The sequence below is a fragment of the Medicago truncatula genome, chromosome 6, assembly GCF_003473485.1.
Source record: "Medicago truncatula cultivar Jemalong A17 chromosome 6, MtrunA17r5.0-ANR, whole genome shotgun sequence".
Taxonomy (NCBI): Eukaryota; Viridiplantae; Streptophyta; class Magnoliopsida; order Fabales; family Fabaceae; genus Medicago; species Medicago truncatula.
In genome coordinates, this window is record NC_053047.1 from 7,118,983 (window position 1) to 7,134,889 (window position 15,907).

At 34.6% G+C, this 15,907-nt stretch overlaps 2 protein-coding genes across 3 annotated transcripts; both read left to right on the top strand.

Annotated features, from left to right (window-relative positions):
- The first annotated feature begins 671 nt into the window (after window positions 1–671).
- LOC25479729 (uncharacterized protein DDB_G0275933) lies at window positions 672–5,379 on the top strand. 2 transcript variants are annotated; one of them, XR_005642260.1, is made up of 4 exons: window positions 672–855; window positions 1,631–1,778; window positions 5,033–5,182; window positions 5,245–5,379. XR_005642260.1 is itself a non-coding variant. In XM_024774744.2 (3 exons), exons 1-3 carry the CDS (start codon window positions 798–800, stop codon window positions 5,088–5,090), a joined length of 264 nt encoding a protein of 87 aa, XP_024630512.1. In that variant the 5' UTR covers window positions 672–797; the 3' UTR covers window positions 5,091–5,379. The 2 variants fall into 2 exon arrangements, 1 of the variants encoding a protein (XP_024630512.1); XM_024774744.2 differs by having other exon boundaries at window positions 5,033–5,379.
- Window positions 5,380–7,152: 1,773 nt separating this feature from the next.
- On the top strand, window positions 7,153–7,938 carry LOC25479728 (aspartic proteinase CDR1). Its single transcript, XM_013587819.2, has one exon. The coding sequence runs from the start codon at window positions 7,153–7,155 to the stop codon at window positions 7,936–7,938; it is 786 nt and encodes a 261-aa protein (XP_013443273.2).
- The last annotated feature ends 7,969 nt before the right edge of the window (window positions 7,939–15,907 follow it).

A 15,907-nucleotide genomic window follows, 5' to 3' on the forward strand; every position in this document is an offset into this window, starting at 1 on the left:
TGAGCATAAAATGGACGATAAGAAATGTAGGACAAGAGTTAATTAAGGGTGCTAAAAACAACTTTTGGTTTAAGATAATAGATAGATATTATAGTCTTAAGCAACACGTTTTTTATGTTTTACATATTTTTTTGATTTATTATTGGGAAATGTTAACTAGCAGTTTTAAGGCACTAGTTAAAGACCATAGGTGGTAAATATTTATGAAAATGCGTGTATTCAATGTAAATAAAAAGGATGAGTCTACGAATAAATTCATAGTATCTTTTTTTGGTTACATGAGAAAAAAATAAGTCAAAAAGGAGAAAGAAAGCTCAAAATAAAGACTAAGCATGAGAGTATGAAACTCATATGGCATCCACAAGAAGGACCAACTGAGGCTCAATCGAGGATTGTTGAGAATCACCAAGTTACTAGTAGCTCTAGCACCAAGTTTAGTGTGAACGTATCCACTCCTATTACCTTCTCGAAAAGTATGATAAAGTCGCACCGTCCAATCATTGACGAATCATCTCAATCTCATTCTGATAATGATGATATCTAACATCTACCATTTGGACTAAGCAAATGGTTTGAAATGAGTTTTTTTTTTTTTTTTCAGGGAAAGGATTAAAATGGTTATTACCCCGATAAAAAATTATTATAGACAAAAATAAAACGAAAAACAAAGAAGCTTTTCATTTTACCTCAAAAAAACAAAAAAGAAGTTTTTCATTCTTCAGTTTTTGGTTGTTTTTCCTTTCAGCTCCTGCGACTGAGGCTGCCGCTGTTCTTCTTCTGAATCCTCAAAGGTTGAAATGGGTGGTTACATTCAAGAAGCACGCGAGAATCACGTGAAGAAGAAAGTCGAAGAAGGTACCATAATAATACTAAACTCTAACCCAAAACCCATTTTTTCTTCATAAAAAAGTTTCAATTTTGACGAACAAAAATGCGTTTATTTCAAATGGTATTTTTTATATTCATTAATCCATAAATGGGTTTCAAATTATGATCAAATGATTTCATAGTGAAATTGATGTGGTGGGTTATCATCATTTTCATTCAATTGGGTTTTAGTCCCCGTTTGGACAAACTTTTTTTTGTAGCTTATAGCTGCTAACAAAGACTTACCATGATAAGCACTTATGTATAAGCTATTTTTATAGGAAAAGATAAAATAAAGTTAAATTGTTTTCGTATAAGCTGTTTTCATAAGCTATATTGGAGAAATTATGAAAATAAACTAAAACAGTTTATCAACAATGTTAGTATGTTAAAAGCTGTTTTTACATGTTCTTCCAAACAGTAGATAAGCTCAGATAAGTCAATCCAAACATACCTTTATCCATTTCAATAATATGCTCCTTAGCACCGACACTTTTGATGGAAGGCGTGACAGTGTCCGACTCTGACACATGTGATTACATTCAGCTATGTCATTTTTTAAATTATTGCCGGTGTTGCTGTGTCAATGTCGTGTCTGGTGTCTGTGTCGGTGCTTCATAGATAAAATGTTCGTTCTAAAGTTTTCATTTTTCATTGTGTTTTTGGAAGAAGAGATGGGTTTAATTCAAATGCCGTTCAAATTTATGATCAAAACATTGTTTAATGGTGATATTGGAATGGTGGGCTATGATCAATTTTACAGCTTTACGGAGCAAAATGAAGGTGAAAGCACTTAAAGAGTGTGATTATTACACAAAGAAATATGCTGAGTGTGCTATGGGGAGAACACTTTCTGTTGTTTGGCAATGTCGGAAAGTAGCTAAAGAGTTGAATAGTTGTCTTCATCAATTGTAAGCTGTCTTATGAAATATTACTAGAATTATTCTTCGATTGTTTTGTTTTATTTTGGGTTAAGAACTGGAGAAACATACCTAAATGCTTCTTTCTTTTGTCGGTTTGGTCATCGAATGTGTCTTTTGTTTGTTGAATGTGGATTCGTTTAGTCAATTTGACCTATAAAATTACTAACAAAAGACACGTATAGAGAGGCTTTTGTAATTTCGATGATGCATTCAGCGAATATAGCGACAAATCTCACACATTCAGTAAATTGCGGTTTAGTCCCTAGACAAGTCAAAGGGAGAAACTTTCCCCACCACAAATGACTTTAGATATCTGGAAGAAAAAAAAAAGCACAAATTTTGTGCGGTTCCAAAGTACACGTTAAGTTCATTCCTAAAGCTAGGAGAGACCTTAGAGTGTACAATTGATGGAAGGGGTATTATATGTGCAATTTTTGTTAGGCATCAACATGGAGGCGCGACTATAAAATTAGCAGGTTGTGTAAGGGATGGAGCAGGTTGAGTTAGGGGTCTAAAGCAAAGGCTTCACTAGCCTTGCCCTTGGCCGACCCTGAGATTGTAGGCAAATAATTAGAAGTACATGATGATCAAGGTAGATTTTAGCTCAAACTATGAAGAGATATGTAGATTTAATGGTCGATCATAGTACTAGATTGATGATAGGCTATAATAACATTGTTTAATTTATGTAGTAGACAATCTTGTCTAATGTGAAAAGACTTCTTTTACTGTTGTCAAATGAATGTAATCGCTTTCTATCCCCTGTATTGTATGGATATCCTCATTTCTTTATGCCTGTGAATGTGCTTTTCGTGGTGTTGCTATGAATTTTAAATAGAAATAATCGAATATTAGTTTAAGCTCAGTGACATGTCTTGGTGAATTGATTAGCTTTCTCATCAACTTAATCGAGACTTACAAAAATGCTGAAAACTTAATAAGATATATCCTTACATATTCTTCTGCATGTTAGTAAACTTCCTTCTGCATGTTCTAGCTGTAAAATTTTGCAGCACCGGGGATCCTGAGAAGGAGAAACTTGTAGTTACACGCACACATGTGCTAGTTGTTTCTGCTATAGTCATTAATGTCCTGTTACATATAACCTGTGTTTACTTGATTTTAACCATGAAAATTTCTGTATCATATTTATTCTCTTGCTCATACAAGATATGTAAAGATGTATTCCTGTTGATGATCTAGGAAAAGATTCAATTCTTGCCAATTGGAACAATAGTAACAAAAAAGCGTAATATTCACTTTAGTTTCAGAGAACAGTATTATACACTCATACATTGCATGGATGCATCATGTAATATCTGCATTTAAGTCTTTCTATCGATTAGCTATATGAAAAGAGAATGCAAATACTGCATTTTGGACCATTTCATTGTGGTAAAAAAATAATGACATTGGTGATAATGAATGATCCGTATTTTCAAACTGTGACCACATGAGAATGTTGTGTGGAAATACCGGACGAGATAGGATTAGGAATGATAGCATTCAGAGAGAATTAGGGTAACATCTATTGTTGAAAAGATGGTTGAATCTCAACTTAGGTGGTTTGAGCAAGTGTGGTAGAGACCCGTGGGCTATAGACTCCAAGTTAGGAGAGTAGATCGGATGGAGGGTAGCTCAATCACTAGAAGCAGAGAAAGACCAAAAAGAAATATAGACGAAACTATAAAGAACAACCTAGAGATCAATGGTTGGTATAGAGATGTTATTCATGATAGAGTATTATGGTGTCGTTTGATCCATATAACCGATGCCAACTAGTGGGATAAGGCTTGGTTGTTTTCGTTGGCGTTTTAAACAACCTCACCTCGAATATTAAGATTAAACCCATCATAACTGCATAGTTACTGCTCATCACGGAGTATATACACGTTTTAAATCTTTCTATACTATTTGAAAACAAAACAAAAATACTGTATTTTGGAATGTTTCATGGTGATACAAAATAGTGATATTGATAGTTATAAATTATCCTTTTTATTTATCAAACTTACCATCACTAACATTAGACATGTATACTTACCTAGTTATTATGGTTCTTAAACTCTTGAATTAACTAGGAATTGTACGAGTTTAAGACTCTAGGTATCATAATCGAGTTAACTCGCTTACAAAATTATTTCTGTGTGAAATTGGGGTGTAGTCGCATGAAATCATTACGGCTCTTTCACAGCTTAAGAAGATTCTTGTGTTGTCAAATTTCATAGAACTATGAAATAGCAAAAGCATGACTGTCTGATATGATTTATATTATTTCATTTGTGCATGCCACAAAGTGTTGGATTGGAAAAATAAAACTTGCTCTCTTTCTTCTTTTTCTTCGTTTCATCTTTATTAATTTTGAAATCATGAAAACAAAAAAGTTGACATATAACAAGCTTGTTAGCATGATGGTACAACTGGTTGTAATTTAGGCCCTCTTATTGTTTACTTTCTGTCAGTTCAGTTTTGGTGATTGCATATGTCCAAGACCTTGGCAAAACTTGTAAATTTCTTTCATAAATCTTGATTACTATGAAGCGCACACACGGACACCAGACACGACACTGACACGTCGACACCGATAAAATTTTGAGAAAATAACATAATTCAATGTAATCGCAAGTGTTGGTGTTGTGTCGGACACCAGGACATGCCTTCACTCATAAGTGTCAGTGCAACAATTGAATAAATATTTGTATTGGTTGTTTTTCATACTTTTTTATCATTTGAATTTGATTTGCCTGTTGTATATTTCTGTGTTGGTGATCATATGCTTAATTACCTATACACTATGAACCGCATACACCTTTCCAAAGTGCCGTGACGGTGTATCGGACTCGTACGAACATCAGCACTTCTCAGATATGCCTTGTTAGATGTGTCTTGGACATGTGCCAAGAGACTGCCAACACTGTTATTGTTCGGTCCCTTCTTGGACAGTCCTAACCCTCTATTAGATCTATTACTTTTTGAGACAAATAGAAAAAATGAAAATAAAGTTTGTTATCATTTTTTATGAGGCTCATTTTCATATTCTTATCTTAGGATTATTTATATAAGGATTGCATTTCAAATGATTCCTCTTAGTATTCTTTCTCGTGATCGTCATTATCTTTACAATAACTTTGTTTTTAAAAGGCTAATATAGTCTTGATGTCGTGCGTTCGTGTCAGTGTACTTGTATGACTACGAATGTGGAATTGACATCTTTTTTTGTTCCTCTCTAAATTCTTTTACAGCACCAATGATTCTGTCTTGGAGGAGATGAAGAAAGAATACAATCTAAAACAAGGTTGAGAAGGCACTGTTAGAATCTAGACTATTTGATTTGAACGACACGATGTATGTCAGGAACAGTTTTATGAATATACACTGATTCATCTGACATTCAACTTAAGATGTTTGAAATGAGGTCTTCAGCTCTTCATTGTGATGCAATGGAACTTCATTATGAACTGCAACTTTTTTTCTTTTATGTGAATTTTGTATGGACCAAGAAATAATAACAGAACACTAAGGAAAAGAATTTGTATGATGTTTGTTGCTTGATCTTAAAATAGTGCCCTATTAGTACCATTTGTTTACAGGGGGTGTTTGTTTCTGAGTTTAAGATTTACATTCCTGGAAAACATGGATAAGGAATACCCATGTTTGTTATGAGATTGAGAAATCATTAGTCTGCCTGTAAAGGTTCCTGGGAATAAAATGACTTTCTGTAACTACCAATATTTCCATGAAATTATTCCCAAGTTAAAGGATTCGAAAGCGGGTTCCTATGAAATTTTGTATACTTTTGTTTTTCAAGAGAAAATAGCGTCCAACATTCCTAGGAATATTAAAGAGTGTGCCAAACAATTTTAAAAAAAAAAAAAATACTCGAGAGTCAAACTCCCGCCTTATATTTATATTTCCAGATACGTTATTCCTAGAAAGCAGGAATAATTTTTTAAGTCCTTGAAACAAAGGCCCTCTAAGGGTGGATAGTGTTAGTCGAGTTTGTGAGCAGGTTGAAAACTAATAATGTGATTTTGAAGGTTACATTTTCAAGGGAATGAGGATTTAGAAAATTAGAGTTCGACCCTACGGTAACTAAACCCTAACCAAGAATTAAACTTATATTCTCCTTAACAATTAGTCGTTTGATAGGAGTTTATTAACCACCGGTTTCTATTATGAATATGAATCATTGATGTGATCTAACATCTCATTTATTACCCGAAAGGAATACATTGTACCCAACTGTCTGTTATTCACAACAAAGTTTTAATCTCATCATTTTAAATATTTTTATACTTTATTTGGTGATGATAAATTTATACTTTTAGTAAAGCACAAAATATATTAACCTTTTTATATTAACCTTTTTTAAAGCTATTGACTGGAATTTATATTTAACTTATTGCAACAAAGATTTGTGAAATTTTATATTAAATAATAGAACAATTTAAGATAACTATATATTTAACATTGAACTTTTAACATTTGAAAGAAAATGCATTGCAACATAATAATTTTATAGTCCTTCAAAAAAAAAAATTATAGTGTTTAATATATTATTCTCAGTCAAAATATCATTTAATTGCATTAATAAATTTAAAATTAGTAATATTTTAAATTTGTAAAATTTTAAATTAGTAATATTTTAAAATTATTAAAAATTTAAACTAGTAATATTTTAAATTTAATTAAAAATATAACTAAAGATAATGTAATATTTTAAAATAATATTATATAAATACATGTCGAATGATGATCCTATAAAAACAATGACATTGTTCATTGTTGTCATTAACCACAAATATCGATTTTAGTTATAGGTGTTACAATGAGATTTTATTTATTTCTATCTCTTTTATTTTTTTGCTTTTGTGGAGTATCTCTCACCGAGACTCAAAATCATGGCTTCAAAATGGAACTCATCCATCCCACCTCATCAAGATCACCATTTTACAATAGCAAAGAAGCTCAAATACAACGAGTTTCAAGTGTCATAAATCATTCCATTAATCGTGCCCATTACCTCAATCATGTCCTTTCTTTTTCACGTAATGACATGCCAAAACCCACTATAATAGCACATGATTATATGGGTCCATATTATGTCATGAGTTATTCAATCGGTACTCCACCATTCCAGCTTTATGGTGCTATGGATACAGGTAGTGATGGAATTTGGTTTCAATGTAAGCCGTGTAAACCATGTTTAAACCAAACATCTCCAATGTTTAACCCTTCAAAATCTTCAACCTATAAAAACATTCATTGCTCTTCTCCCACATGTAAACGTTTCGAAAATAGCCATTGCTCTTCCAATCATAAAAGAAAATGTGAATATAAAGTTTCATATTTATCTAAGTCAATGTCACAAGGAGATGTGGGTATTGACACACTCACTTTAAACTCTAACGACGGATCTCCTATCTCATTTTCAAGAATAGTGATAGGATGTGGGCACAAAAATAGTTTAAAAACGGAGGGAGGGAATACTTCTGGCATAATAGGTTTTGGACGCGGACCTTTATCGTTAATATCTCAATTGAGTTCTTCGATTAATGGAAAATTTTCTTATTGTCTCGTGCCATTATTTTCAAATGCTAACAGTTCAAGCAGACTAAATTTTGGAGACACGGCAGTAGTTTCCGGTCCTGAAGTTGTCTCGACTCCCTTAGTTGGTACTACAGGTTACTTCACAAATTTAGAAGCATTTAGCGTGGGAGACCACATTATCAAATTCAATGACTCCTCCTTAATACCTGATAAGGAAGGAAATACAATAATTGATTCTGGATCAACATTAACTATTTTGCCAGAAGATGTTTATTCTCAGTTAGAATCTACAGTGGCATCTATGATTAAGTTAAAGCGTGTTAAGGATCCTAATCAACAATTGAGTCTTTGCTACAAATCAACATTGAAAATAGACAAGGTTCCGATAATAACAGCTCATTTTCGTGGTGCTAATGTCACGTTGAATGCTGTTAACACCTTTATTGAAATTAATCACGAGATTATGTGCTTTGCTTTTAGTTCATCTATCGTTCCCTTTGTCATATATGGGAATGTAGCACAACAAAACTTTTTGGTTGGCTTTGATACCCTGAACAACATTATCTCTTTTAAGCCAAAAGATTGTACCAAGCAATGAACCTATCATTGTTTCATTAATTAATAAATACCAATTAAAATCATATTTGTTCCATTTAGATAATAAGTATTTCAATTATTAATATTTTGAATATCTTTTGTGGTTGATGAAGTTTATTTCTAAACTTATTTGATTGCATTTGATTTTTTGAACAATTTGGTCTTTTATTTTAATGATATTGATGTTACCAAGCCAAAAGAGAAAAGTTAATGAATAGAAATATATGAAAATTGTATTAATATGATATATGAGAAGTTTGCTTTCTGTACATATATAGAGAAGGAGAACACCTTCTCTTTATATAGTCTAACTATAGAGCCGTTAGTAACAATACAGATTAGCTCATCACAATAACTACAATTAATTACATATTAAATTAATTTGACCAAGTAACAATCAATTACAATTAATTACACATTTGGTCAAGTAATATCAGTAGGTAATACTCCCCCACAAGCTGGACTGTGAATGTCATCAAGGCCAAGCTTGGATATGAAAGTAAGGAACGAGGGACTGTGTAAAGGTTTTGTAAGTACGTCGGCTGTTTGCGCAGCAGAAGGTATGGGAAATAGTCGCAGCAGACCATTTTGAATCTTCTCTCTAATGATGTGACAATCTATTTCAATGTGTTTAGTACGTTCATGGAAACTGGGGTTATGTGCGAGGTAGATGGCTGATTTATTGTCGCAGAAAACAGAAGCAGGAGAAGAGAAAGAGAGGTGCAGATCTTTAAAGAGGTACATTAGCCATTGCAGTTCACATGTAAGGCTTGCTAATGCGCGATATTCAGCTTCTGAGCTTGATTTGGAGACGATCGACTGCTTCTTGGATTTCCATGAAATGAGAGAAGATCCAAGAAACACACAATAACCCGTTACAGATTTCCTGGTTGTAGGACAAGTTGCCCAATCAGAATCTGCAAAACTAGAAAGTTTCAAATTAGAAGTTGCTGAGTAGAATAATCCTTTGGCAGGGGCAGTTTTCAGATATTGTAAAACTCTAATAGCAGCCTGATAGTGAACTTGCTGAGGTTTCGAAACAAATTGGCTTAATTGTTGAACAGCAAAGGATATATCAGGACGAGTAGTAGTTAAATAAATAAGTTTGCCTATGAGTCTTCTATATTGAGTTTCATCATTGTAAAGGGGCGAATCAGAATTGTGGAGTTTTAAAGAAATATCATAAGGAGTAAGAGTGGATTTTACAGCAAGATTACCACTATCCTCTAAAAGTTCAAGAGTATATTTTCTTTGATTAAGTAAAATGCCTTGTTTGCTTCTAGCAACCTCAAGACCTAGAAAATATCGTAAGGAACCAAGGTCTTTGATTTTAAAACGATCAATAAGAAAACATTTAACATGTTGGATTTCAGATATATCATTTCCAGCTAAAACAATGTCATCAACATATACTAACAATGTAGTAAATGAAGAATCTTTAAATTTTGTAAAAAGGGAAAAATCAGAAGAGGATTGTAGATAACCAAAGGAAATGAGAGATTCAGATAACTTAGAATACCATTGTCTACTTGCCTGCTTGAGGCCATATATAGATTTTTGAAGCTCACATACCTTGGTTGTTCTAGTATCGGAATTAGAGATTTTAATACCAGGGGGCAAAGATTTTAAATGCAGAAAAATAGGAGGTTGTTGAAAAAGAAGATTATAAGGAGTAGTATTTTTAAGAAGAGGAGTAGGTATCCTATTTATTAGATGAACAACATGTTAAATAGAAAAATGCCAAAAATTAGTAGGTAAAGAAGCTTGAAAAGAAAGGGATCTAGCAACATTAAGAATGTGTTGATGTTTCCTCTCAACAATTCCATTTTGTTGAGGGGATTCAACACAAGATCTTTGATGAAGGATCCCTTTAGCAGTGGCGGAGCCAGGGGGGAGCCACCGCCACCCCATCTTCAATTTTTTTTTTTTACCCTGGAATCCCTTTTTTTGATTTTAAGATCTGGTTTCCCGGTTGTTCTTTTTAAATGTCACCCTCCTTCAGAAAAGAAAGAATATTTTTTCACAAATACAATATAATATAATATAAGGAAAAACTATGAGATACTCTAAGTTTTAGAGCAGAAAGTGAGAAAGAAATCATGTAGCAGCAGCCGCGGCGTTTGTGGCAACGGTGAAGTAAAGAAAAAAGTGTTGGAAACTGAAAACTATCTCTTTTAGTGGCCACTTTTTTCTCTTTCCTCTCAATCGCTGGATTAATCTGACGGCATAAAATGGAGCGGAGAGATGGCAGGAGACATACACGCCGGGTTTGTGTTAAATGGCATGCTGAAGTTTTTTTGTTACACGTTTCTTTGCTCCTTTTACAACTTGCTTTTTTTTTTCTTTCAATAATTAATATTTAATCATGTGATTTAAAACATTAATATACACAAACGCAATAAAATTCCCTTAAAAAAAATAGCATATTTAGAGACTTCCTATTTATCTTGACCAAAAAAAATATTTCTTTTTTGATAGGTTGTTGCGTCTTATTATGACCCTTCTAATTTCTACCGTCTTAATTGAAAGATCTTTTTCAGCAATGAAAATTATCAAGTCTAAGTTGAGAAACAATATGAGACTTGGGTTACTCATAGCAGATAACATGTTAGTTTATATTAAAAGGGAAATTAGTGCATGTATAAGTTCTAAGTCAATTATCGATGATTTCAAGTTACTCGGAAAGCGTAAAGTGTCACTTTAAGTATCTAATTATCGATTTTATATATTATGTAGTTTAAATTTTGAATGATCGTTTTTTGGTTTATTACAACTTAAATGTGTTATATGCAATATGATTTATATATTTTAGTTTATTTTAATTGCGGCCACCCCAAACCTTTTTGTCTGGCTCCGCCACTGCCCTTTAGAAAGAAAAAAATCAGTCATAAGAAATTCACATCTATTATCACTTCTTAAACACTTAAGATTGATATTAAATTGGTTTTCAATGTAAGAAACAAAGTTAATAATGTGTTTTCTAGTTTCACTTTTAAGTTTTATGAGAATAATGCAAGTAAATCTACTATAATCATCAACAAGAGTGAGAAAATATCTATGTCCAGAAACAAAAGGAGTAGCATAAGGGCCCCATATATCAGCATGTAACAAATCAAAAATGTTATTAGAATGAGTAACACTATTAGGATAAGGAAGAACTCTTTGTTTGGAAAAATGACAAACATCACAAGGAGTATTTTTATTATGATTCTTGTAAGAAATAAAAGGATAAGTTGAAGCAATACATTTGTGAATAGCGTCAGAGATATGACCTAATCTACAATGCCATAAAGAGGCAGAATCCATGTTATTAGAAACAGAATTACAAGAAAGCATGGGAGAAAGTAAAGAAACTGAGGCATGGGCTTGTATAGCATACAAATCTCCATGTCTCTCAGCTGTACCAATCATTTTCTTGGTGGAATTCTGCAAAATCAAACACTTATTAAGTTGAAAGGTAACATGACAATCCAAAGAAGTAAGTAACTTAGTTACAGAAATTAAATTAACATTAAAAGATGGTATGGAATACACATTTGTTAAAGTAATATCAGATGAAAGTTTTACTGTTCCTAAGATAGTAGCATTGGTTTTATAGTCATTAGGTAACCCCATGGTAAAAGGAGGTATACTTTTATAACTAGTAAAATTTTGAAGAGAATGAGTAATATGATGGGTGGCACCTGTATCCATGATCTAAAGGACAGATTGCTTACCCATTTGTGGAGATGAAATGGAATGAATGGATGCAGATTGGGAAAGGACAGAGTTGGCAGCAGCTTGTTGTGGAGCAATACTAGTAGTGGAAGAAGTCATATTATTTTGAAGGAGATGAATAATTTGTTGGTATTGTTCCTAGATGGTATTTAAAGAAGGGTTATTTTGTGTTGTTTCTTGAGTTGAAGCTTGTTCAGAGGCAGAATTGGCAGCAAGATTAACATATGACTTATTGCTCTTTTGTTGGAAACCAGGAGGGTATCCATGCTTGAGAAAACAAGTCTCAATGGTATGGTTATTTTGCCAGCAAAAAGTACATAAACGAGTACCGCCACGATCGCCAGGACCACCACGACCCCTTCCTTTATTTTGGAATTGGCCTTTTCCACGACCTCCACCATTTAAAAAAAAGGCTGAATTTGCATAGCAAGAGGTTGTATTTCAGTAGTAGGATCAGAAGGGATAGGGAGATTTAATTGTCTTTCTTGACCTAAAACTAAGGAGAATGTCTTGGACAAAATTGGGACGGGTTCAATTGTAACACCCCGTTACCCAAAAGTAAATAAATAACAATAATCATCAGAGTATTTCACCAAACGGGTATGCTACATTGCAATTTCAAAATTCTTAAATAGAAAATAAAACTATTTAATCAAACCACCTGATAAAATATTAAAACATAGCAGCGGAATAGTTTTCAATCCAACAACATCCTACGGCATTAAAGGCCTTAGCATAATTCATCAACATTGTTCAAAGACAATAAAAGGCTCCACACCACAAGTTCCAAAATTTGATACATGGAAAGGAAAAGCAACAATAACAATAAATATAAATCCCATCCCACGTATCAGAGCCCTAGACACGACTTTGAGCCACCACCAGCTACTCAGGGTCACCTGCAAGTTACCCATAGGAAGGGCAACGTTTTCAAGCAGAAGGGGTGAGATTCACAACAATAAATATAGATATTAAAATCAACCATTGAATCTAACACCCTAATCAACAACACATTATCTTGTAAACATATAAAGGTATAAGTCACAAGCATCAACAACATCAACAACACACCATAATCACCTTGAGTATCATATATATGTATATATCACCTATTCAACACCAAATTCATCTTATCAGATAACAACTGAATAACCACTAAGACTCATGCAAATGACATGACCACTGCTAAGACACCATCTTAGACTTCTTAAATGAAATGCAGTAATGCATGTGGTACCAATCAGGACCGAGGCCCTCACCGCTTTTGAATGGTTAAAGCATTCATCAGGACCGAAGCCCTCACCGCTGTTGAGCAACTAGTACTCCAGGACCGAAGCCCTCACCGCTGTTTTATGCATATGCAATGGACCTACTTGTGTATATCTACATACAACTGACCATGCAATGCAACTCCATGTGACTCAACTTAAACAACATGTATGATTCATTACTTTGCATACATTTCATTCATCATCAGCAATCATCAATCCAGAAATCAAAACAACCACAATAATGCATAATTACATGAAACTATGCTCAATACAACAACATTAAGGTACTACCATTCAAGCACGAAATTCAACATACAGGAACTGAGTAGCTCGCCTCGCGAGCACATCTGCTCGCCATGGCGAGTTCACAAAACACTAGCTCGCCATGGCGAGTTCAAGGCGAACTCGAGGCGAGTGAAAATTAGGTGCTCTCGGGAAAAATGCTATTTTCTCACTCAAACTCCAATTCTAAGCTCCCTATTCATCTTTCTAACCTAAAACTTCCACCATTCATCATTAAAATCATCTAGGTACCTTAAACCATCCCCAAAACATCTTATAACAACTTTTCAAAAATTAAGTTTTAATCTGGGCTACTCGCCATGGCGAGTTGGATTGCTCGCGAGGCGAGCGATGAAGTTGCTCACTCGCCATGGCGAGCACAGTTGCTCGCGAGGCGAGCGATGAACTTCTGTACGGGCAGAAAACATGTTTTTCCCCAAAATCCCATTTTTCTTCAATTCACTCCCCAAATTAGTTTACAGATGTAAATTGACTTGTTGTATACATTTCAGAGATTATTTCTAACACCAGAACTACATTCTCTACCCCAAAATCATCAATTCTCACAAAACCCATAATTTCCCAATTTTTACCAGAACTCTGTTAAACACAAAATCAGAATTTAAAATCTACACTACTGAAGTAAACCTCACCCTTACCTTAGAAATTGAAGAAGAAATGCACAGCAATGATCAACTCTTGGTTCTCCTCTCTTGTTCCTGGTTTTCTCTCCCTTGGCTTGGTTTCACGTAAACTGCTTCTGACATCTATTTCCCAACTTCCCTCTAACTTAACTCCCTAATATTTCCATTAACTCCCCATTAATTTTAATAAATATTAAATAACCCCCTAACTCCAAAATAACTAATATTTCATACTTATTTTAATTATTATTAAATAAACCATATACTAAAATAATACACCACATAAAACATTCAAAAATCACATATACACGAATATATGCATATACTCCACATAAATCACCAATCAACATATATAAATATATATATATACTCCACATAGTATAAAATTAATTAAATAAATAACTAGGGCGTTACAACTCTCCCCAAATTACAGAATTTCGTCCTCGAAATCTTACCTCAAGCAAACAACTCCGGATACGACTCCCGCATCGTACTCTCCAGCTCCCAAGTCAAACTTTCACCAGTCGCTCCACCCCAAACGACTCTACCAAGAGGAATCTCTTTACCCCTCAAAGACTTCACCTTTCTGTCATCAATCCTCAATGGCATAGTCTCAACTGTCAGGTTGTCTCTAACCTGCACATCATCATCCCTCGGAATCACATGAGAAGGATCCGCAACATACTTCCGAAGCTGAGAAACATGAAACACATCATGCAAGTTCGAAAGATGTGGTGGCAAACCAACTCTGTATGCCACTGTACCAATTCTCTCTGAAATCTGATACGGACCAATAAACTTAGGAGTCAACTTCCTCGATTTCAAAGCACGTCCAACACCCGTCAAAGGAGTGACCCTCAGAAAAACATGATCACCCTCCTGAAACTCAAGATCCTTCCTTCGCTTGTCATGGTAACTCTTCTGTCTACTCTGCGAAGCTTTCATCTTTTCTCTTATCAATCTGACTTTCTCAGTAGTCTCATGTACCAAATCTGGTCCCAACACAACACTCTCACCCGACTCAAACCAGCATAAAGGAGTCCTACACCTCCGACCATACAAAGCTTCGAACGGTGCCATACCAATACTCGAGTGATAGCTGTTGTTATAAGTAAACTCAATCAAAGGCAAGTGACTGTCCCAAGCTCCACCTTGCTCAAGCACACACACTCTCAACAAATCTTCCAATGATTGAATTGTCCTCTCCGACTGACCATCTGTCTGAGGATGATAAGCCGAACTCAACTTCAATTTCGAACCCAAGGCGTCCTGTAAACTTTTCCAGAACCTAGAAGTGAACCTCGGATCTCTATCCGACACAATGCTAGACGGAACACCATGAAGCTTCACCACACTGTGAATGTAAATCTCTGCTAACTGCGCTACCGGATAACTGATATTAATAGGAATGAAGTGTGCCGACTTCGTCAACCGGTCGACAACTACCCAAATGGCATCATGTCCTTTCGAAGTGTTCGGTAAACTCGTTACAAAATCCATGGAGATACTGTCCCACTTCCACTCCGGTACATCTAACGGTGTCAACAACCCTGCAGGCTTCTGATGCTCAACCTTGGACTTCTGACAAACCAAACAGGCATAAACAAACTGAGCAACATCCCTTTTCAAACCGGACCACCAAAACAGCTTCTTCAAATCATGGTACATTTTTGTAGCCCCTGGGTGAATACTCAACCTACTCTTGTGACTCTCCTCAAGAATCAACTTCTTCAACTCTTCATTGTCAGGAATACAAACTCTACCTCTGAACCTCAGCACACCCTGATCATCAACTTTGAAATCACTAACCTCAGTGTCATTACCAGAAGTCATCAAATCAACAAACTTCAAATCTTCTTTCTGAGCTTCTCGGATACTGTTCAAGAAATCACTATCAATTTTCAACATTCCCAACTGTATACTCTGGGGTGACAATTCACAGACAAGACTCATATCTCTGAACTGTTCTAACAACTCAAACTCTTTCACCATCAAAGCAGACATGTGCAACGTTTTCCTACTCAAAGCATCAGCAACCACATTGGCCTTACCAGGA